The sequence below is a fragment of the Oryctolagus cuniculus genome, chromosome 4 (genome assembly GCF_964237555.1).
Source record: "Oryctolagus cuniculus chromosome 4, mOryCun1.1, whole genome shotgun sequence".
Classification (NCBI taxonomy): domain Eukaryota; kingdom Metazoa; phylum Chordata; class Mammalia; order Lagomorpha; family Leporidae; genus Oryctolagus; species Oryctolagus cuniculus.
In genome coordinates, this window is record NC_091435.1 from 64,534,797 (window position 1) to 64,560,706 (window position 25,910).

The window sequence follows — 25,910 nt, forward strand, 5'->3', positions numbered from 1 at the left end:
TGCTTTACAAATGAGACAATTTGCCAATGGAGTGACTCTTCCTTTAGAGTTCAGAGATCTCTTTTGGCTCCATACACACTAAAGACCCAGAATAACCAAAGCAATCCTGAGGAAAAGAAAATCAAGTTGGAGGCATCATAATATCAGACTTCAAAGCATATTACAAAGCTATAGTAATTAAACCAGCATGGCATTGGCATTAAGAACACACAGAGAGACCAATGAAACAGAATATAGATCAGAAAAATTAATCCATATATCTGCAACTGATTTTTGATAAAGATGCCAGAAATATAACCCTTGAGAAATGAAAGTCCTCAGTAAATGATATTCATTAACCAGATATCCACATGCAGAAGATTTAACCTGAACCCTGCTATAATTAGCTTTAAAAATCAACATAAAAGGGAACAAAGATTTAAATGTAAGACTTGAAGCAATAACATTATTAGATGGAGATATAGGGGAAACACAGTAAGGTATTGACCCAAGAATGATTTTTTTAAAGATAAGTTTACCCAAATCACAGGAAAAAAGCACAAATTAGATTATTTCAAACCAAGAAACTTCTGTACAGCAAGAACAACAACAACAACAAATCAACAGAATGAAGAGACAAGTTCAAGAATGTGGGAAAATATTTGCAAACTACGTATCTGAGAGATGATTGATATGCAGAATTTACAAAAGTCTGAAAACAATAACACAACCAATGTAGTTATGAAAGCTCCATGACATTAAAAGATAGCATAACCCAGTTATTGGGTATCATGCACACAGCCTATGGAGATAATGACCAAAGGGAGAACAGAGATTTAACCAAGCAACTAAGATGCTGGTTAAAATGTACACATTCCATATCTGAGCACTCGTATTTGATACCCAACTCTGGCTCCTGACCCCAGCTTTCTGATAATGTAGACCCTGGGTGGCAGCCTTAATGGCTTATTTAGTTGGGTTCCTGTGACTCACATAGGGGCACTGTATTGATTTTCTGGCTTCCAGTGTTGGCGTGACCCAGACCTGGCCGTTTGTGGAGATTTTGAAGAGGGGAGTGAACCCATGGGTAAGAGTCTCTCTCTGTCTTTCTCTGTCTCTCTCTCTCCTTACCATACATTTTGCTGCAAATGATGAAATTTCATTGTTTTCATGCCTGAATAATTTCCATTGTATTTATATACCACATTTTCTTTATCCATTCATCTGTTGATGGCCATCTTGGTTGATTCTATATCTTGGCTATTGTGAATAGTGCTGCCAGCATGTGTTACTTTTTGTCTTTTTGATAATATCCATTCTAACTGGGGTGAGACAATATCTCATTGTGGTTTTGGTTTGTATTTCCTTGATAGTGGCATTGAGTATCTTAAAATATATTTGGTGGTCATTTCTATATCTTTTTGGACTGTCAGAAGTAAAATCATATGTATAAACATATAAATGTCTATAAGCCATCCTGTATCATGTTTTAGAATAATAGCTGTCTAAAAAACTATAAGTAAAAATGGGCTATTTTAAAAGAAATGGGCAAAAAAGTGAAGCAAGGCTAGTGTCCAGTCATTCACCTAGAATCACTTTGGAAGGAGTATATCAAAGCTCCTCTCAGCAGATTACGAAATATGTAGATGCCAGGCTAAGAAGCTATCGAATCAAATGCTACACAGGACTTCGGTTAGTGGCAAAACATAACACCTACTTCTTCAGCTTTGGAAGCTGCATACCTCTACCTTGTGACTCTGCGTCTGCTCTGTCAGAAAGCAAGTTGGCGTAGCAGTGAAAGGAGACTGATTGCAAGTAGATAAAAATAGCTAGTATAGAGAAACAGGATGTTAGTTGTGACCAGCAAACAATGCTGCAAATGTGCTGCTGCACATATTTCTCTCTTGGGCTTTGACCACATCCTAAAGCAGAGCTCAACATGACAATATTTCAGAGCTAGTTTACTTGCTTGAGTAATTTCATCATAGGCATAGAAAAAAAAAGTAACCAATTGCACTGTTTTTTACTTAATTCAGCTTAAACTGTGTGGGGACCCTGCTGCAGAAAGCAATCACAGAAGTAAGGAAAAGTTAATGACCTCTGGATTAGAATGCACATTAAATGTTTCCCTATCAACTTCTTATTAGATGAAACTTTGTTATTCATTCTTGTAAAGCATATTTTAAAAACATGTTTTCGATGCATCAACTTTATCTAAGCAGGTTTATTTATGGCAGAACATCTTAGTGGTAATCATTAAAACCACTAATGCTAACAAGCAATATGAAACGTTAGAGGAAGGACTAGTATTTGATATTTTTAAACTTGTTGAAAATGCATCACAACTTGGTAATTATATGCACATTGCACATACAATCTATATATTTTAACACAATCCTCAATACAGTTATTATTCCATTTTATAACTACAGGGTTAGTTTGAATTATGCTTTCCTGTAAGTAACAGAACATTCAAATTTATTTACTTAAACATTATGAATTATATTTCTTAAAAAGCTAGAGACTTGGAGGTTGGTTTATGACTTTATTCAGTATCTAAGCAACAAACAAAAAATTCAGAAATTCTCTTGACATTTCCCTCTTGGTTGCAAAGTGGCTGCCACAGCTACGAGTACCATAGCTGTGTTGATGAAAGGAGAGGGAATTGGGAGAGGTGAGGATGTCTGTTACATCCATTTCTTTTAATAAAAAAAGCAAAATATTTTGCAGAATCCCTGTAGCTAACATTTCTTTGTATCTTATATAGAATCAAACCACATGACCACATCTGACTACTACCAAAGGATGGAATGATAGAGAGACTCAAGAAAATCGAATAGGATTCTTATATGGGTTTAGACATTCATTTTTCTTCGGGTGGGCTGGGAACATCATTGTTTCAAACAAATTATACCTCAGGGTGAAGTTCAATCTTGACCAGGCAGCTAGGTAACTGGTATGCAGACTATTACAAAAGAAATTTGGTATACATAATTCTTTTTCAAATTGTGGTGCTGTCTATAAGCCCTTTCAGGAAGGAATAACAGATTACCCACCCGCTGGGAGGGTTGCTGGAGGACAGGCCTCAAACTCTCAGCTTCTATCAGACATTGCCTCAACTGAAGAGGGCCACTGATCAACACCATGCTTTCTTTCCAAGATCACATTCATCACCATGGGCCTGTGACAGCCTCCCAACATGTATCCTTTCACTCTCCTGCCCTCTCCACTTCTATCCTCATTGCTACTCTGGACAACAGAACAGCTCGAACCATCATCTCTGCAGAGCTGGGGTCAGCCGAAGCTTCCCTCTGCCCAGTCCTGCTTTCCTTTTTGCTGCCACGTGTATTAACTCCAACAGCGCTCCTCACCAAGATGCCTGCACGCTAATGACGATCTCAGGGTCTCCTTTCTGGAGAAACCAACTGACGACAAAAATGAAAGAGGAAGTTAAATGTATTGAAAATATGCTCATTTCTTTATCTTATTTTTAAACTTTATTTGGGATTTTGAAGTATTTTTAAATTAGGGTTACTAAAGTTAGAATATAATTTTTAAAGATCATGACATGCCAATGAAGTTCTGTGTCCTTTGAACTTGGGCCTGTGTAATAAATGTTTGCCATCTGTGCCAAGTGTTCATTTGCCCTATTTTGCAAATTTTTGATTTTGTTATAAAAATTATTCTTTAGGAAATAGCTCTATTTCTCTGAACATAAATTATAACTCAGTAGAACATTACAAAAAAGTTAAAGTTTAAATAAGAAATAAAAAAAAAATAATATTACCACATACCTGTTAACTTCAGAGTGATGTCTGCCCAGACTTTTAAAATTAGTTAGCAGTTGTTTCTTTGGGCAGTGGAACCTGAGGAGGTCAGCCATATTCAATGTTACTGGCAATAGTAACAGGAATCTACTTCAGGCAGATTTGTATAGAAGAGAATCTGGCCAAGGAGTACAAACAGGAACAAGCAGCACATACAGGAACGAGCAGCACGCCTCGTTGTTGAGACTTAGTACTAACTGCTGGTTTTGAGCAGCAACTGCCCTCTTCAAACTGGGATGAGTTCTACTCACTCAGGACAACAAGGTGACAATTAGGAGTGAAAGTTTAGAGGAATCCAGAGCTGATGGTCCGTGGAGACGAGACGTCTGCACAGTTTCAGCTTCATTTCTGATGGTTGTGCAGTTTTGTACATGACGCCTCTGTGCTGCTGTTGCGTATGCTGAACTCTTTTGTGTATTTTAAATCTAAATAAACTTGGAGCTGAGTGAACAAAGCCAGGAGCCAGGAGCTTCCTCCTGGTCTTCCCACGTGTGTGTGCAGGGGCCCAAGGACTTGGGCCATCTTCTACTGCTTTCTCAGGCCATAGCAGAGACCTGGATCAGAAGTGGAGCTGCTGAGACTTGAATTGGCGCCCTTAGGGGATGCCAGCACTGCAGGGGGCATCTTTACCCACTATGCCACAGTGCCGGCCACTCTAGCATCCTCATCTTGGGCCAGATCTGAGGGGAAATGCTTTCAGTTTTACCCATTTAGTGTGATATTGGTGGTGAGTCTGTCATATGTAGCCTTTATGATTTTGTAGTATGTTCATTGTATACTTAATTTGTTGGAGGTTTTTGTCAAAAATATAGATTAACTCTTATCAAATGATTTCTCTGTTTCTATTGAGATGATCATTGATTTTTATTTTTCATTCTGTCGATGTGATTGGTGACATTTATTGATTTATGAATGTTGAATCCCCAGGCATCTTTGGGAAAAGTCTCACTTGGCCTTGAAGTATGATCTTTTTGAGTAGACTTGGATTTGGTTTGCTGATATTTTGATGAGAAATTTTGCATGTATATTCATCGAGAATGTTGGTCTGTATTTTATTTTGGTATTGTCTGGTTTTGCTATCAGAGTAATGTTGGCATCATAAGAAGATTTTGTCATAGTTCCACCCTTTTTGGTAATTTGAAATAATTTGAAAAATATTGCATTTAGTCCCTTTTTAAATGTTTTGTAAAATTCTCTTATAAAGTCATCAGGTCCTGAACTTAAACCATATGATTATCTCAATAAAAATATGCTGCAGAGAAAGCATTTGATAAAATACAACACCATTTTATGATGAACAAATCTAAGCAAATTGTATTCCTCAACACAATTAAGACTCTATTACAAACCCATGGCCAGCATCATATTCAATGAGATAATTTATCCATTTACATTTAAGGTCAGAATTGATAGATAAGGTTTTACTATTGCCATTTTGATATTTTATTTCTAGTTTATTATTGTTTATTTTCTCCTCCTTCTCTTACAATGCTCCTTTGTAGTTATATTTCTTAATTGTATTGATTCTTTGCATAGTATTTTTAGTAAATATATTATGAATTTTCGCTTTGTAGTTAGCATAAGGCTTAGAAAAAGAGATTCTGGTTATAATAACCTATTTTAAAAACATAAATGTGACACTGATCATAAAGTTAGAAAAAGAAATTCAAAAGAAAAAGATAAGTAATACTACTAAAAACTCTCCACTTGCACTGTATTCTTCCTCACATTTTGAATTTTTGTGTTCCATGTTACATATTTCTATGTTATTTATCTTAACATATTAATGTAGAAATTATTATTTTTGAGTTTTTATTATTCATACTAAATATCTGAATGGTCTATGTACCATGTTTACAACATTAGAACATTCTGAATTAGTCTACGTGGTTTCTTTTACTGTGAATTTTATAGTGTATGTGTCTTACTATTGTCTCTTGCAATTTAAGAAATTCTCTTTGGTCTTCCTTACAGTATAAATCTGATTGGGATAACGTTTCTCATTTTTTGTTTGCCTGGATGTGTCTTCACCCTTCATCATACCTAAAGGGTGCAGTATTCTTGCTGTCATTTCTCCTCTTTCAGCACGATGGAACTCGTTGCACACTGCCATGACCTACATAATTGCTACTGAGAAGCGTTCAGCGAGGTGAACTGGGAATCCTCTGTACCATTTATTTTCTACTCCAATACTGAGATTCCTTTCTCTATCTCTTTATAACATAATTTAAGGCACTTTGTAATTACACATCTCATCCCTTAGTAACCGTATGAGGTAGGTACTTTTTATCGTTTTCATTTTACAGATGAGGAAGCAGGTACTAAGCAGTCAAGTGGTCTGTTCAAGGTCACACGACCAGCAAGTGGGCTTGAAGCATGGCTCAAGCTGTTGACAGGATTTCTTCGCAGAGCCCAACTGTTTGGCCTTCAGTTTCCTTCAGGGAGATGTTCCTTTACCCCTCGTGTCTGAACAGCCGTCTCCTCAGCAAACCCTCACTTCCAGTGTGACTCTTGTGTTTCAGTGCTGGCACCGCTTACTCCTTGGCTGTTAAACAATTTCCTGAAATAGCACATGTAGGCTCCCATTCCCCTAGGAACTGGATACTCCTGGTCAATTTTTTGTTCCTAACCCTACATCTAGCTGCCTCTCTCTCTCTCTCCCCCCATCTCCTGCCACTTCAAAATTTAGATTTAGATACCTAATCTCCATAACTAGGTTGTTGGGTCCACCCTGTGTTTCCATAGCCCACCTTGAACACTGCCACCTAACACCACTATAACCACTTACACTTGACTTTCCAAACCTACATCCCCAATCTAAGAAAAATGGCCACAATAGTCACATTCTCTCATAAGATCTCAAAAAGCATTTTCTTCAAGCCTTAGCTATTCTTTATCTTTAAACTTGGAGAGCTCAATTATAATATATTCATTTGAATCTGACCTCTGATCTCTGACATTATTATATCTGAATAGTTGTATCTTTCTCCAACTTTAGTGAGTTTTCTGTTATTATCTCTTTAGATGTGCTTTCCATACCTTTGACATTGTGAAGACCCACTTGAACCCTCCGTAACCCACACATTGACTGTTTTCACTCTGTCCCAGAGTTTTTGTCAGCTCTCTTCATTCCTCTTGATTCTTTTTCCTTTTTTCTCCTCTAATTGTGCATTCTCTGATAGAGCATGTTTGGCTTCACTTTCTCTCTTTTGTTTGTTCTATTCTGCTTCTTGTGCCCTCTACTGCACTTCCTCCCAATATTTAAAATCAGTTTTTAATGGGAGGACACCTAAAATCCTTAATTTAAATCAATCCTTAATTTATAAGTGAAAGCTTTAAACTCATACACACTGTTCATACCTATAGTTCAAGTTTGAAAATGTATATTTGCAACCAAAATGTATCTGAAGTATTTGTGAAGAATGCATAATCTCCAAAAATTATGAAAATGTTGCTGCTACTCATACATTTCTAAATACATATTTGTTACTTCTGTGTAGTGAGAGAAGTTCATTTTCAAAACAGATAAAATTCAGTCTTTAGGTGTGAATGGTATGACTTACAGTCCTTTCTAAAAAAAAAAAAAAAATTCTTAGTCAGTTGGAATCCTTAGCATGCAAAAACTTCAAAAAGAGGATCTATGAACGAATTGGGTTGTCATAGCATCCAGTTCAGCCAGAGCTGGAAATGCCACTGGATTATCCTCATCAGGAGCAGAAGCGCTTGACTGTCAGTCCTGCTGCAACAGTCCGGATGTCCACCACACCCATATTTCCTCACCTTCCTCTGTGGCCTGGGTGGCCTGGGTCTCCAAAATTGATACACAACCATTGACTTCTGTAAGTAATGGTACATAACTGAATCTTCAGCATACGCCTATCCATTCTTCCATTGCCCATCAGCACTTTCATTTGGTTTTTGAAGATTCGATTCTACTTTTGCCTGGTCTATATTTTGAATTGTCTTGCACTCATCCAAAATCATCTCTTTTGGACCCTTTTCCTTTTCCACTTTATTCTCCTTTTTTTCAGTGTCTGCCAATGGATGTTCTTCACCTTCAGGTGTTTCCTTGGTTACATTTGATTGATCCAAGTCAGTTAATTCATCTTGGACAGTTCCCAGTTGGGAGATCTGCTACCTCCATGTTTGTCCCCAAGCTTCATACCAGATCTATCACTTCCACTGCACCTATCAATTTCACATTTGCCACTCAACTGAAATTTTAGTTTTGCTTAGTGTAACTCAGTTGAAAGAATTGTGCTTGATTTTTAAAAAAATTACTTCCATTTCTGTCAAGTCTATTAAGGTCTTTTATAGTATCAAATTGTTACTCTATGTTCTCTAGAAGTTTATTGCTTCCTTTAAACAGATATTTTAAATTATTCATCTGAACACTTGAAAATGTCAATTTCTAGATGATTATATTATTAGTTTATTATTTGAAAGAGAGAGAGAGAGAGAGAGAGAGAGTCTTCCATCTGTGTTCATACCCCAAATAGTTGTTCTGACCAGTGCTTAGTCGGGTTGAAGCCAGGAGCCAGGAACTCCATCCAAGTCTCCCATGTGGGTGGAAGGGGCCCAAGCACTTGGATCACCCTCTGCTGCTTTCCCAGGCCTTTAGTTACCTGGCTAAGGAGGGTTCAAAGACATGGTCTTCATTATGGGCCTTAGGACAAGAAGACTTTTTTCCCTTTCCCTCTACCAAATGGGAGGTCTCTTCATGCTGTGGTACTTGGAGCTTGGGGAGGGGTGATGCAGCAGCTCTCACCTTCCTACTTCCTGAATGCATCTCACCTCTGAATTAGACGAGGCCCTCTGGTCTATCTTCTGGGTCCCTGGATTCTGGTGCCTGTGATTTGGTATGTGAATAATCGTTCATGTTGGTGTCTCTGTGGAGAAATGATCACAAGAACTCCTTACTCGGCTGCTATCTAATTCTGCTTCTCTGTTTTATTTTTCTGAAGCTCATTGTTTTGGGAAAATATGTTTTGTTATTATTGTTGTTTGTGCCTTTGTTTTAGTAACTGGCTTGGACTTAAAAACTACCTGAATTCTGTTTTGCATAGTGTGAAACCAATGATGTTTTTACTGTTTTATAAAAATGCGATGTCTTAAACTTGCTTCCTTGGCTTCAGCCTTATGTTTACATAGTTTATTCATCAGTTTGGGCAGACATTTCAATTCCCTAAGTTTTCCTCATCCACTTCCTACCAAGCTATATGTGGACTGAGAAAAATATTCAAAGTTTCAGCTGGGTCTCAGATCTACCTTGGCTGCCAGTTTTTCATTGTCTTCTTGTCTCCCTCATAGCATGTGTAGTTTATCAGACAGGTGGGACATATGGAGAGCTTATCTCAGCCCTCCTATGCCCCTTACCACTAAATTTATGTCTAGTGGGCCATGTATCCCAAACCAGAAAAGCAACTTACGAGTAGCAAAATTTTAGTTTCTCCTCATTTTGTCTGATTAAGACTTTCATCCACGAATGTATGGGCTTTCATGTGTCAGCCCTGCCATACTCCAAATCAAGTATGCTATCTTACCAAGCAACGACTGGTAAAGGAAAAGGCAGGAAGATGGTAGCAACCCAGATCAGGAGGCCATGGGCCACTGTATTCTTGAAATGGTAGTAATTTTTCATGAGTAAACATTTCTCAGTGTATTGTTTGCCTTAGCTAAATTTTGAGATAGTTGTTTCAGACATGTCCCCTTGGTTTATATATATATATATATATATATATATATATATTTCTGAACAGAATTCTATGACATTTTAATTCTACCATTACCAGAAGGCCCTCTTCATTTTACTTCCAAAAATCCATATGTATGATTTTAATACATCATATAATAAGATTCAATGACTATTTCCTTAGCATAATATAGCACTACCTTTTATACCTAACTATTGTCTCTATAGTTACATCTTTTGGATATCAAGATTTGTTTTTAAAAGGCAGAATGATACAAATAGAACCAGAGAAAGAGGGGGACAGCGAGAGATCTTCCATCTGCTTGGTCACTCATTTCCCACAAAGTTGCAACACCCAGGGCAGCAGGGACCTAAGTCCTTGGGCCGTCATCCACTGCATTCACAGGCATTGGATCAAAAGCAGAGCAGCGGGGACTCAAACTGGCACTCTGATATATGATGCTGCCGTTTATTGCAAGCACCATCTCAACCTGCTGCACCAGCACACCAGCCCTTATATTTAAATCTGTACCTCGGTATATACCCATACCTAACTTGTATCATAAGCCCAACACCATTGTTTCTGTTGTTGAAACTCTAGAAACATTCCCAGTAGTAAGGGCCAATACCTTTCAATGAGTAAATACTTACTATTTTTTAAATTCTGTTAAAAATAGAATTGAGAAAAGATTAAGAGATCTATTTTGGGGTCAATTTTGATAATTTATATTTTCCTAATAAATTACATCTTTTAACTAGGTTTTACAATGTTTGCCCAGAGGTAAACAAAGTACTCATAATCTTGTCAATTTCCTTTATAGGTTATTTTCCCATTCTCATTTCTTATTTTGTACATTTTTCCTTTCATTGTGTTAATTATATTTAGATAGCCAGTAATTTATATTTCAATGTTGGAGTCCTAAAAAACTACCTCCTTAAGGTAGGGAACTTTATTTGGTTTTATAATTCATTAATTATCTTTTTCAATTAACATAGCTCATATGTTAATTCTTCTTAGATTTATTTTGTAGATATGTTACTAATTTATTGAATTGAGTATTCAGTTCACTAATTCAATTGTTTTAAGTTTATTAATGATGCAAAGTTATACATTTTCTTCTGAGCCCTAGTCACACTGCCACACATAAGACTGACAGCACAAAGAAGTCCTGTGTGTCCTTTACCCTGTTTTCTCCTTGCTGCTCTCTACATTGTTTGCTGTTTGCCTTCAGTGCACGCACTTGGAAGCTGTTTGTACATTGAAGAGATTGTACCCCTTTAGCTTGATATTCTTGTGTGCATTTTCAGAAACAAAGGACCTTTTCCCTATAACAACAATACTATTATCAAAATCCAACATTTTCACAATACTATTATGTACATGACTGTCTTTTAGAATTTTAGTATTGTACCATTAATGTATCAGACATTACCTTTGCCTTAGCCCAGGACACAATGCAAGATCATGCTTTGTACTTACAAGTCTCCTGAATTACTTTAATCTTCATTTCTTTGTCATTCTTGACCTTGATGTTTTTGAGGCATATGAGTTAATTATTTTTGCAGTATGCCTCTCAGTTGGGAATGTCTGAAACTTCATGGTTGATTAAAGTTTATAGTTTTTAGAATAACGCTAGAAAACATATTTCTTAATTTTTGATTTTTTTCATTGCTAGCTTAAAGAATAAAATTGACACTTTTGTAGATTAATCTTATATTCTGGAATCTTGATACACTTGGTAATTAGTCCTAGCAGGTATTTTTGTAGGTTCCCTAGAATGTCAGCTGCAAGCCAGTCTTACTTGTTTCTAATCCACATATACTTAATGTATTTTTCTTATCCTTTTGCCTGGGCTAGAGTTTCTAATACAGTATTGAATTAAAGTGGTGAGAGTGAATAACCTTGCTTTATGCATATTTCAGGAGGAAAAATTCAGTATTTCACAATTAAGAAAGATGTGACTTGTAAGTTTTTCATGTGTGCTCTTAATTATATTGAAGAAGTTTCTTTTTATTACTAGTTTCCCCGGGTTGTTTGTTCTTTTTTTGTTAAAGCAAGGAATGGGAAATAGGATTTTGCAAAATCACTTTTCACCTCTATTAAATGATTATGTGTTTTTTTTGTTGTTGTTGTAGAATGCCAATCTGGTGCTTTACACTATTAATTGATTTTCTAACATTAAACCATCTTTTTATTCCTGGAATAAACTCCATCCATGCTCTGCTACCCTTTCAATATATTGCTGAAATAGACTTGTCAAAGTTTGGTAAAAATTTTATCTACATATTAATGAGTAAAGATTTTCCTTTAGTTTACTTTCTTCTTACTAACATCAACATCTAGTATTTATATCCTTCCTTTCATCATCTTTAACCATTTTTAAAGTACATTTTGTTCTTACTTTTGTTCTAAGTACAACCAGCTTAATATTATTTAGGACATCAAGTATTTTAGAGTTGAGAAGTTGCCCTGAGTAAACTAATAGTAAAATCTCAAATTGCCCTGTTTTCTCTTTTGCACTCTGGAAGGTGAGTGTGTTCATAATTACCAAGTCTGTATCTGACAAAACAGGTAGTACCTATCTGAAAGTAAGTTCATTCTCTGCACCCACACTTCCATGTTGATCCCTCCATGTTCATTCTCTCTTAATCACCTCTTTGGGTAGTTGCAGACTTACTTCTGTGGGCTATATCGAGTTTCATCTGTAAAGAAAATGGGTGGGAGATTAGAAAGCAAAAAGACAGTAAATTGTTTTTTTTTTTTTTCCACAGTTCCCTTCTTGTCTGGTCATAGCATGACAATACTGTGGATTTCTTAGTTGCTGCTTTGTTTCTGGAAGTCACAGCTCCTTTTAAGAGGCCCCCTCTTACAACTACTATCTTGCTGGGGTGTAGTCACTGAAACTCCTTTAATATTTTAAAGCCTAAAGGTGGTCATCAGCTCCCCCAGTTGTTAATCCACAAGGGCTTCACTTTCCCTTGGACTTCCTGTTAGCCCTGCTTGTATTTTTGTGAATACTCCATTCATTTAGCTCAAGCAATCAACCACCCATTATGACTGTCAGCATCTGTTTCCAGCTGATTTTATCACTTCTTGGTGTATGTTCCCAGCCCCTAATTTCTCCAACCACAATTTACCTTTTCCTAGAAGTAGTATAGAACCAAACTTCTTATTCTGAACAAAATTCAATCTACTCCCATTTTACTTGTTTCCACTAGAATGATTCGCTCTATTCTGAACATGTTGACTTGTTACCTGTCCTAGAGTATTTGCATTTTAAGTGCTCATACCATTATAATCTCATGAAAAGCATCTTGAATGATGACAATTAAAATTTAGTGGCAAAATTAATGTTATCACAGTGTGGATAAAACAGTCCAGGCTTTGAATGTGGGAAGAGGCCTCAGAAAGAAAAAGTTGATTGACTAGTATTTCTTTAAAAAAAAAATAGCAGCCACGAAATATGCTTTAAAAGTAAAGATATTACTCTTATGCAATATACTTTTAAATACTGCATCATATAGGCACTTCTTGAAAAGAGAAATTACATATTAGCTGACTAAAGCTATGGAAGTCTTACTATAAATAAGCTTTTACTTTGTTTGAATCAGTTGTGTTTCAAATAAATTCAAAATTTCTCAAATGCTTTAGCTTTGCTAGTAGCGCTCCCTCTAAGACATCATACAGAAAAGGGGGGAAATCATTGTCCTCTAGAAATCTTGGATACTTATCATACATAGGAAAATAATCTGTGTGAGTTTTTGTCATTAGACAATTGTTCAACTATTTCTGAATTTTTATTATATACTCTTTTATTTCAGGTTTTTATTTACGAACAAATCTGGTTCTCAAAGCCACAATAAATATATTAAATAGACCCCAAAATTTTATGCTCAATTCATGTACTGTTCTATTGCCTTTATTTTTTTTCTTTTCCATCTAAATAATTGTTTCTTGTAGGATCTTAAAGCCTAATCTCAAAAAAATTATGAATCATATAGCTAATCAGATATAATTATAAATCCATCACTAATTCTGAATAATTTCACATTCTAAAGCGGCATAGTTAGAATAACAGGAGATCCGTCACTTCCTTTGTCTCCTAAAACTGTTTGATTACTTTATACTAGCTTTGGTGTAACTAAAGGATGATTCACATGAGCCAAGAAAAATTATACCAAGTGATAAATCAGATCATCTGTTTCTGTAAAACAAAGGTATTCTACACAGAATTTAAAAACTGAAGCATCTTTTATTCATATAAAAGTATTGCGTGTCATTGTAAAAAACTAAAGCAATAGATAAACACATTTTTAAATATAGTGATATACCCCTCAGGTGTGTATATCTATATATCTGTAGACATAAATATATGCCTATGCACGCATTTGCACGTGGAAATCTGAATACTCAGACAACTGTATATGGATAGCTGTATCTATCAGAACAGACAGACTACACACATATACATATAAATAAAGGCACTCTAGTGATACATATGGACTATAAAAATAAGAGATAATCCTAGAAAGGCGGTTTGAAAAAGTGGGCTTCATTCTACACTCTATGATCCATTTTTCTAAGTGTGGACCTCTGAATGACAGCCTCCATTTTGATATGTTTTTTGCATACTTTTTTCAATGAAAAACTCAATTATCTTGTTTTTAAAACTCTCATTTCTTGACAGGTGCTCATCAAAGCTTCCTCCTCAAATTTTCAACAACATTTATAATAACTTCAAGCTTGTCAAGACATTTCTGCTTAGTCTAGCTATGTTTTAAGCTTCGTTCTGATCGCACATTTCATTAAAAATACCACAGAAGTTTCACATTTATTTATTATTTGAACAGGGCTCATAAAGCCATCCTTCAAATCACTGAATGTACCCATTAATATATTTCATAACAAACGTGGATTGATAGGCTCTCCTATATTCTTATAATGTTTCTAAGAGTTCAGGCATATGCATCTAATGAAAAATCATTTGTATATTTTTCTAGCAGATGTCAAACATCTGTGGGGCTTGTGGGGCCCACAAGCATGGGCTTTCTGTGTCACCTTGGACAGCTTGTAACATCTCTCATATGCACGGACTTCAAACATTCTTTGTACCATCTCCACAACCTCTTTGAAGTTCCCCTGTACATTCAGAAAGTTATGTATTATTAATATATTTTTTAAATATTTATGTGAAAGAGTTACAGAGAGAGGCAGAGACAGAGAGAGACAGAGAGAGGTCCTCCATCTGCTGATTCACTCCCCAGCTGGTTATATCGGCTGGAGCCAGGAGTTTCTTCCCGGTCTCCCATGTGGGTGCAGGGACCCAAGGACTTGGTCCCTTCTCTACTGCATTAGCGGGGAGGAAAGCAAAGAATCAGAAAGTTCTGTCCTAGAATTAAGCAGACAACACAGGAATGGAGTCTGCTGCAGTGCAGCATCCCAGATAGCCAGGTAGGTTTGGACACCTGAGACATTAGTTCAGGAACAGAGGGCCCACTCAAGGCTGAGCATCCATCTAAAAGGGTAGCTGGAAAGGGGGATACACACCCCCATATCAAGAGGAACTGCCTAGGTTACGTAAGCAAGTCCTTGGAACATGGGAAAATTAGATGCCCACTTATGTCAACGAGCACATTGGAGAGAGAAGAGGTCTCAGGACTGGAAATGGAGGTGCAAGCATCCCTTTGTTAGAACAAAAGCATTGCAGATGATGGGGAAAGAAAGAAAGAAGATACTCCCATCCTGACCTGTAAAATGCACTGAGAAACAGTAGTTAGCTTTGAGGGAAGAAAAAGTCAAACTCAGCAAGAATGACACAGGCAAAATTGCAGAAATGCTGTAATTATTCCAGGAAGGGTATCTCTCAGAAAAGTGCAACAGGAAGAGAGACCCAAAGCAAACACCTGATGATGTCTAGGTGTTCTCTGTCTCAAGTCTGTGACTCTGGATACATAAATCTGCAGAAATCTGAGGAAGGCAAGGGTGGAGGAGCTTGGAAGTGACCCCAAAGCAGTGTATCCTGTTTTGGGTCAATACAGGCTGATAGCATGAGGATGCTCCAAAAAGTTTGTGGAGGTGCTGGCACTGTGGCACAGCCGGTTAACACCTGGCCTGAAGCGCCGGCATCCCACATGGGTACCGGTTCTAGTCCCGGCTGCTCCTCTTCCAATCCAGCTCTCTGCTATGGCCTGGGAAAGCAGTAGAGGATGGCACAAGTCCTTGGGCCCCTGTACCCCGTGGGAGACCCGGAAAAAGCCCCCATCTCCTGGCTTTGGATCGGCGAAGCTCCAGCCGTTGCGGCCATCTGGGGAGTGAACCAGCGGATGGAAGACCTCTCTCTCTCTCTCTCTCTCTCTCTCTCTACCTCTCTCTGTAACTCTGTCTTTCAAAAAAAAAAAGTTTGTGGAAATGGAATTAGAAGATACTTATTTTGGCACAAAAAACGTTTGCACCAAAATATACCTAGATTTTGCCCAATAGATATTTCCACAAACTTATTGAAAACCCCTCATGTGCATAAATTCCAACATTTTGGCACCAAAATAAACTTGTTATTTATGTCCATTTTCCACACACTTTTTGAAGTACTCTAATGTTTGTGGACAGATCCCTTTTTTCTAAGAGTTTGTTGAAGGGGTACCGTTATGTGGACTATATATTGAAAATACTTTTCAAAATAGATTAAACTAGGGAACCTTCTTGACCTCTTCCAGTTTTTCAGACTTTGATTCATAAGAAATATTTTGGGATCAAATGATTGAAGGGGAAGATGTGCTAGGGTTTAGCCAACTCTGTTCCAATAATAAAGAAGCACCACACTTTATTTAGTGAAGAGTTGTTTCCTATAATGGAGCAAAGAGATAACAAAGACTCTACCAGTGTTTTATTTATCCAGCCATTGTAAGAATATTCATTGAGACTTACAATATATCAGTCACAATTCTAGGTTCTGGAATATAATGATAAATTAGATAGATTCTCTCATATGTGGGATCACTTCAAAACATTTGTGGAAAATGCTATGAAAAGTTAAGCTTATTTTTGTGCAAAAAAACTTTGAAATTCAATTTCCCGTAATTCATATTTCCCATAAACTTTTTTGAAGATACCTCATATATGAGTTTCACAAAGCATTGCCCAGAACACCTATGTGACAACCAGTGATGCCTGTTGAAATGCAGATTCCAAAGCACTACCCCAAATATTCTGATCTAGTAGGGCCCAGAATTTCAAACTAGGATTTTTTTTAACTAGGGGTGCATAACATACTTACACACATTAACGTTTAAGAACTGATGTTGAAGGTCTTGAGTTGTGGTGTAGCAAATTAAGCTGCGACTTACAATGCCAGCAGCTCATATAGGAGTGCTGATTTGAGATTTGAATTTCTGCTAATGCACCTGGGAAGGCAACAGAAGCTGTCCCAAGTGCTTGGGCCCCTCTGCCCATATGAGAGCTAGATGGAGTCCTGGCTCCCGACTTGGCTGTTGTGACCATTTGAGGCATGAACTAGCAATTGGAAAATATCTCTCTGTTTTTCTGTCTTTCAAATAAATAAGTAAATCTTAAAAAAAAAAAAAAAGACATAGGAGAGGGAGCGGGAGATGGGAGGGGTGCAGTGGGAGGGAAGTTATGGGGAGGAAAAAGCCATTGAAATCCATAAACTGTACTTTGGAAAATTGTATTTACTAAATAAAAGTTCTAAAAAAAAAAAAAGATGTGAAAGAACTGACACGGGCATTGGCATGGCAGTTGAGAACTAGACTGTTGCCAGGTGGCTCCTGATTGCCCAGACAGCCTCAGAGTGGCTGGGACAGGGTTGGTTGGAAACAAGGCAGGTATCAAATCTCCTGGTAGCAAAATGTACAGAGGGCAATAGTACACAGCAAGTGATCAAAAACTATCATTCCTTTCTGACCGTCATGTTCAAAGCTGAGCATATTCAGAACGGCCTTAGTATTCCCTCATCAGCTAGCATATGCAATTGTCTTTCCATGAGAATTTACTTGTGAGGAGATACCTGGATTCTCTCCAGACATATGAAAGATTTCTTCTAGTCTAATTTGTCGTTTAATTTAGTTATTTATTTTTAAAATAGATTCACGCAGAGACACAAATTCAAATACCAGAGTACAGAGACTTGTAGGATTTTTTTTTCCCACGTTACACAATGTTAAGTCTACTGGTTTCAGATCAGAACTCTAGAAACCTCCATCACCACATTTCCTGTTTGTAACTGAACAAAGTACATACAAAAGAGTTTAAGAAACAGAAGAGCAAGAAAAAAACACACAAGCACTGATAAAGATAAGTTTTACTGCCATGCTGCATATAACTGTAACATTACATTAGAAAAAAAGTTTGTGGGAGCATTTTTAATCAATGCATTTTCCTGATGGCTACATAGAGATTTTTCTGATTTAAAAAGAAGAAGCATGTCAGGTAAGTGGCATTTTTAATTTTCTTCTTTCATTCCTATGCCTAAAAATGTCACTTATAGTTTTCAAGTCTTAACAAAAATACACTTAATATTTGGGATGTAAATTAGCATACTTTTTAAAATGTGAGATAACTTTTAGTATAATTTGAATGCATTTGGAAAATATTAGTGAGTATGATGGACTATATTCTCCTGAAAGAAAAAATGGGCAGTGTTTTTTAATACAAAGCTAGGTGCAGGTGTTCAGTAAGTGTTCATTGATAAGTATGCCATTTGAAGTACTTATTTGAAAAGCAGCTTTTGTTGACCACGCATATTCCCCTGTAGTTTAGTTTAGATATGAGGCAGGATAGGGGTAATTACATTCTAATTTCTCAGAGATTAGGTACTGCAGTATCTTTCCCAGTAATCAACCTGATTGCCAACATTCTGGGAGATGAGAATTTTGAAAAGACCCGTAAAATTTAATCAGTTTTGCAAGGATAGTGAGGATTGGACCCTCGTTGATGTGCTGTTATGAATTCTCACTGATGGCTCATTCCTTCTGTATTCTTTTATTGACTTTTTTAGCTCTTCAGCAAACATCTTTTTTCTAAGAGAAAGCATGTATATTGTATAAGGTGAGAGAATTGTAAAATATACATAAAAAAACAAAAAACTTTCCTATTACTTTAAAAACACAAAATACTATGTTGTATTTCCTTCCTATTTGTATTTCTTTGTAGTATATATAGTTTGCTTAAAATAGCTGGAATGCATAAACTTATATATTCAGATTTTTCACAAACATAATCATTTCCTATTTTATAATGACTTCTTCCTAATCATTTTAATAAATGCACAAAATGACATATATTTGGTTAATTATAATTTGTTTAGTCATTTGTTAATATTTGAACATTTAAGTTTTATCCAACTTAATAATACTTTAAATGACAGAAAGATGAACAATCTTACAGCTTTTTTCTATCCGAATGGTTGTCTTTTGGGAAACATGTCGAGAATTGGATTATGAACTTTTTAAGTCTCATTGCCAAGTTACTTTTCCAAGAGTGATGGTGATTCATTGTTGTCCTAGAAGTTTCTCTCATTCACAGGCTGGTCTCTTTTAAAAATATTTATTAATTTCATAAGCACAACATGCTTACCCATTGTTTTAATATGCATTACTTTAATTATAAGGCTGAAAATTTTTGCATGGGCTTTTAAATGGTAATTCTATCATTTGTAAGTTGTCTGATTATAAATTTTGCTTAATTATTGTGCTTATAGCACTTTTTTTGTTAATTTGTATGGGTCATTTATTAAGTGAAAATATTATATATTATTATGTTTTTGAATTTGCTTCACAGTTTTTTTTATAGATCTGAAAGGATAAGTCACACAGGGCAAATAAGCTGACATCTGATTTTCACATCTCTCTTTGTCTTTCCCAGTTCATAAGTTAGCAAAGAACAAAAGAACAAAAGAATTGTTCTAATTTTGCTTGTCTTATGCAAAAATAGACATTGCAGTACTAGTACGATTGCCGTGATCTAATGATAACGAGCAACTCTGGAAGGGTGACAAGGCCAAAGGCAGTGATTATGACATTAAGCTATTTCCAGGACTAGTTAATTCCAACTGTAGAAGACGTGTGATAAAATGTCCTCCATGACATTTTGTAGTGCAGGTTTCCCCTTCATATGTAATTCAGCGCTCCTCCATTGTCAATTGAAACCTTTCTCAACTCCACAGAAGAGATTCAAATAATAAAAAGTATTTATTCTTAAAGCTTCACATATCTGAAAAGCCAGAACAAAGTAAAGCAAAACTTAATATTAACTAGGAGATATATACAGTAATATATTCTGTATTTAGATAAGTGTAAAGGAAAGTAAATTTGAACACTCCAACAAGTACAAGTTGAAACAATGTATGAGATGAAAAACACAGATCTTTCTGTTCTGTCTACATGCCTATAGTCATTGCATTATCAATAAACATGCTGATATCATAATTCCCATTGTGTTTCTGCCGTCACATAAAATCATATTAGCTGAATCAAATGGTGAAAAACATTCCTTTGGAATACCATTAATTTAAACAATGATACACAATGTAGTTTATATATTTTTAAAAATAATTTTCATTGTCTTCACTCAGTTTTATTTTACCTTGAGCCTACTAAATTGCTTTTTTTTTTGCTTTTGTTTCAGAATAAAAGTATTTCTTTTACAGACTTGGTAGGACTAACTTAGAAATCCATTTTTTAAAAGGTTTATCTATAAAATGGGAAATATTTTATTTGTTTCCTATTTACAGGTTGATGAGCACTTTATCCTCCTTCCCTCTTTCCACCCTCCCTCCTTCTTTTCTTATTTTTCTTTTAATTTTTACCATGACATACTTTCAATTTTCTTTATAATCAAAAGCTTAACCTTCCACTAAACTCAGGTGCATTTCAAATGGCAGATGGATCAAAGACAATGTTTCACCATTTAATTTAGGTAATATTTGGCAATGATTTTATAATTCCAGAAAGATTGTCACTTATAGGTCTCAGTTCTGAGAAATCAATGCCCACAAAGTGCTGGGCTATTTAATCATAGACATCATTATTGGGCAGTCATCCTGACATTTTATTTCATTTTTTTTCAGCATTTTTGAATTGGAAGAAAGAAAAATAATAGGTTTTCTTGAAATGTCAAAAGAAACATAGTAGTTGTTGGGTAAAAGGTTCCACAAAACTATATCACCTTCAGTCTTACCAAGGTGCATCACCTGTAAGAAACAGTAAGTGCATATATGAATCTGAGTGTAGCCAGATACACGCTTAGATTCATCTACACCTAGACTTTGGCAGCACTTCAACCCCAATAGTATGTTTGAAGTTTACCAATCTCAAAAGTTTAATTGTAAAAACAACAAGAAATCCAGTGTAGTGTATACTCTGAAATATCTGGTGCTCACTCCAATATGTATACTTTCTCCAATGAAATTCACTAAGTATTGATTGTTCACCATACACTAGAAAGCATCACACAGGTATGTTTCTAACTTACCTCAAATGGTAGAGTTAGAAACATACCAGGGGATTCCAATTCAATCCCATCAAGGTGGCATGCACCAATGCTATCTCACTAGTCCCAGTGATCAATTTCTGTTCACAATTGATCATAATGATAGGACTAAGAACCAAAGGGATCACATAAACAAGACTAGTGTCTGCAAATACTAGCTGATAGAATAAAAAAGAGAGAGAACGATCCAACATGAGAAGTGAGATACACAGCAGACCCATAGAATGGCAGATGTCCTAAATAGCACTCTGGCCTCAGAATCAGCCCTTAAGGCATGCAGATCTGGCTGAAAAGCCCATGAGACTATTTCAGGTACGAAAAGCCAAGACACTCTGGGAAAAAAAAAAAAAAAACTAAATGAAAGATCTCCACGAGTGAGATCCCATTGGAAAGAACGGGGCCATCAAAGAAGGAGGTACCTTTCTCTGAAGGGAGGAGAGAACTTCCACTTTGACCATCGCCTTGTCTAAATATGATCAGAGTCAGTGAACTCAGGGGCTTCCATAGCCTTGGTAGCTCATGACAAGAGCCTAGGGTGATTACTGAGGCCATAAACAAGAGTGTCAATTTGTTAAGTCAACAACAGGAGTCACTGTGCACTTACTCTTCATGTAGGATCTTTGCCCTTAGTGTGCTGTACATTGTGATTTAATGCTATAACTAGTACTCAAATGGTATTTTGCACTTTATGTTTCTGTGTGGGAGCAAACTGTTGAAATCTTTACTTAATGTATGCTAAACTGATCTTCTGTATATAAAGAGAATCGAAAATGAATCTTGATGTGAATGGAAGGGGAGAGGGAGTGGGAAAGGGGAGGGTTGCAGGTGGGAGGGACGTTATGGGGGGGAAGCCATTGTAATCCATAAGCTGTACTTTGGAAATTTATATTCATTAAATAAAAGTTAAAAATAATAAACAACAAAAAAAAGAAAGCATCACACCGGTGAAGAACTGAACTCCAGTTCTTAATGAGATTCAGTGATTTGCACAATACCAATCACACAACTAGTATTTGTCTGCTCTCCTTTCTCCGCACTAAAAACAGATATTCCAAAGCTGGCATTGCTATAATCCTTCTTCCCATCATAGTCTACTCCCTGACATACACCATTCATTTCTCAAACAACTCTTTGTTCATAAAAGATATTTGTTAAAGATTGGTGGATTTCAGATTTTTGATAACTATATTATTTACTTGGTAGCCTGGATGTGATGTGCGAACTCCCTGCTGTGCTAATGTCTATGATTCCAATGCCTTTTGTTGACGTGGATGATGGGTGTGTATATAGACATTCTTGAAATGCAAAGATGCTCCCTTCTGTAATAGAGTTCTCAAGTAAGAACAGCTTTGTACTAAACTATACACTCTAAACTCACACACTTGTCTTAAAGACGGCCTGTATAGAAATAATTAAGGCATTATATTTATCGCTTTCTCTATTGTTGATTGCTGAAGTAAAGGATTCTGTGGAAACCAAACCTGCCTGTAGGAAGATATTATATTTTCTTAGCTGGGTTTCTTCCCAGAATACATGCAACTGTAGATTTCAAATGCAGTGCCTGCCAATTATTGTTGGTATTAATGGAGTCATAGGTCTTATTAAATTAGAATCTACGGGGGGTCAGCACTGTAACATAGTAGGCTAAACCTCTGCCTGTGGTGCCAACATCCCAGCTATTCCTCTTCTTTCTGCTTATTGCCTGGGAAACCAGTGGAAGATGGCCCAAGTGTTAAACCCTGCACCTGCATGGGAGATCCAGAAGAAGCTCGTGGCTCCTGACTTTGGATTAGCACAGCTCTGGCCCATGTGGATTTGGAGAGTGAAACAGCAGATGGAAGACTTTTCTCTCTGTCTTCCCTCTCTCTATGTGTAACTCTACCTCTCAAATAAATACTGTTTTTAAATCAGCCACCATTAGCCTGTGGCAGTTTAAAATTAAGATTGAAACATAAATCACATTTCTCCTAAATGTTATTGCTAATAATTTCTTGAGTACTTTTGGACTTTTAATAGTTTAAATAGCTACATATAGATTGCATGAGAGTTCTTTTTAAATTGATAAAAGATATATAAATAGAAGTAATTTTAATCAATGAACAATGATACTAGTGATTGCTCCTATTGACAAGAATTTTCACACATTTTGCACATCCAATTTTATAAGAGGCACTGTCTGTACTAAGTAGATACCACACAAATATGGATATATATATATTCACACATATAACACTTGAAGAATTATTGATTAAGGGGAGGTATGAAATCGTGGGAATGTGAATGTGTGAGTATATGCAGATCTACCATTCAAGCTGACATTTTTCACCATTTCGGGGATGGAAAACCTTTTTTTCTGCTAAAAGACCATTTGGATATTTATAATTCTACTTGTGGGCCATACAAAATTATCATCTTAGAAATTAGCCTGCTACAGATATATTGAATTTCAGGTCCCACTGGAAGTTTTCTTTGGAAGGGCCAGACCAAATGATTTTACAAGCTATATATGGCCCACTGTCCAGACAATCCCCATCCCTGAAAGCTAGGAAGTAGCTACTCTTTTTGTGTGTTTGTTTTGTTTTGCAAAGTTGAGCTGTTTATTATTGGCAATCAAAAAAGAGTAAAAGGGGCCAGCCATTGTACAGTAGGTCAAGCCTCTGCTTGTGACACTGGCATTCCCTATCAGAGTGCTTATTCTAGACCCAGCTGCTCCGCTTCTGATCCATCTTCCTGCTACTGCTCTGAGAGGCAGCAGATGATGGCCTAAGGGTTTGGTCCCTGCTTCCTGTGTGGGAGCCCTAGACAGAGTTCCAGGCTCTTGGCTCTAGCCTAGCCTTGGCTGTTGTGGTCATGTGGGACTGAACCAGCAGATGGAAGTGGAAGATCTCTCAAATGAAAAATATTTTTAAGTGTAAAAAATTTTAAAAAGTCATGAAATATAAACTTGAAAATGGAAGTCTTCCTGCTGAAAACTTGCTTCACACTACACTACAAGAGAAAAAATATTGGAAAGGAGAGTGTTAGGACATGTAGACTCTCAAAATCAGAGATAAACTCTGGTCCTTACTAAACAACCTCACAGACATTAGAATTTAGCTTGTGTTTGAAATGACCTCTACCTGATTATGTGAGACAATCATACTCTTACAGTAAATGATAAAACACTGCACTAAAGGAATGTACAACCTGACCCATGTTCTTGCCCTAGTACTATTGACACGGTTTATTACAATTATTGGGACTTTCCTTAAAGATGTTAGTATAAAATGAAGGCTTGCAATATTGATGTGATTGCTTCTTTGTACCTAAAAGCAAAATTATGTTTTGGTGCAAGTCAATGGACTAATAAAACTACTCTAACTCTCCCCTTTAATTGGAAAGAAGAAAGTAAAAATTCTATTTGAAATACAATTTTTTCAAAATGATAGGATGATTTATAGTTAGACTCAGTGCAATTTTTAAAATGACACTGCAACTTTCTGCTTACTTCCTTGAAGTATGACTTCTTATACTATGTTTAATTTGTCCAAACTACAACTGTGTATACGAAATGCTAGTAGCTGTGGGAAATGGAAAGGAGAAAACACTAGAAAGGAGATAGATTATGTTGGGTCTCCCAAGGATGATAAACATTAGAGATTTATTGTTTATGTGTATTTATTTACACCTGCCTCAGAAAAAGAGGTATTAGAGTTCATATAATAGTATAAAAGATAAGTAAATAAGTCAAGGTAAAGAGAAATCAAAGAGCCAATGATATGAATAGATAAAAAAAAGCAAATTACATAATCTTAGAGATTTGCTTAAAGTAGAATATCTATCAAAAACAAATGATTAATTATAATATCTACATGAGCTATATGCCTAAAAATATAACAATTCTTTAGAATATTCCCAGGAGTTTCTACTTGAAACACCAAATGATGTATTAATACTATCTATAGTCCACTGCATCCCTATTAAATAATTAGTTCAATGGTATGTTTCATATGGATGATTCTTTTTCTTAAACCATATTTTGCCTGGATAACAAAGGCAGAAAATGTGGAAAATTTTATCCTTTTTTAAAAAAGATTTATTCATTTATTTGAGAGGCAGAGTTAGAGAGAGAGGGAGACAGAGAGAGAATGGCTGCAACATACAGAGCTGGGCCGATCCAAAGCCAGGAGCTTCTTCTAGGTATCCGGCATGGATGCAAGGGCCCCAAGCACTTGAGCCATCTTCCACTGCTTTCCCTGGGCATTAGCAGAGAGCTGGATTGTAAATGGAGCAGATGGGACTAGAATTGATGCCTATATGGGATGCTGGTACCACAGGTGGAGGCTTAACCTATTGTACAAGAGTGCTGGCTCTGAAAATGTGGAAAATTAAAGAGAATAAAAAGGACAATAACAAATTATTTTAGATTCTATTTCTAACTGCAATCTGAAGTTTAAGTTTCTGTTGCTACATTAGGGCGGATTGTATGCTTTAAGGGTCAGTGAAATCGAAGCAGTCTCAAAATTCTGTTAAGAAACTTTGCAAACATTCCTGGGACATGTCCCAAAATATAAAGACCTCAAAGTTCTTTCTACTGGTTAGATCTTGATAGTTTTGTACAAACAAAATCAATTTTGCCTTTTTTCAGCATGTGATAAGTGAATAATCAAAGTCCAAAGATGTATGCCATAGGGGTTTGATACAATAATTCTAGACTGCACTATTTTTAAAGCAGGGTTACAAGTACATTTTAGTCAAAGTTAATTATTAATAAATTCATTAAGTGCTTAACTTTGGGCAATGCAAATTTCTGCTCAACTCTACTATAGATAAGCTGTAAAATGTATTCTTGGAGAACTTACGTTATATTATAGTTTTCTGCAAAATTGTCTTTACACTGTATAATTGCTATGCTTAAAGTTTTAACAAT

The 25,910-nt window shown here is 36.2% G+C and overlaps 1 protein-coding gene across 1 annotated transcript in view; it reads left to right on the forward strand.

Annotated features, from left to right (window-relative positions):
* Positions 1 to 17,133: 17,133 nt before the first annotated feature.
* TRAT1 (T cell receptor associated transmembrane adaptor 1) overlaps positions 17,134 to 25,910 on the forward strand; it is a 37,586-nt gene continuing 28,809 nt past the window's right edge. Inside the window, exon 1 of the mRNA XM_051819076.2 lies at positions 17,134 to 17,941. Coding sequence (XP_051675036.1) covers positions 17,935 to 17,941 — 7 coding nt within the window. The 5' untranslated portion in view covers positions 17,134 to 17,934. The remainder of the gene's footprint in view (positions 17,942 to 25,910) is intronic.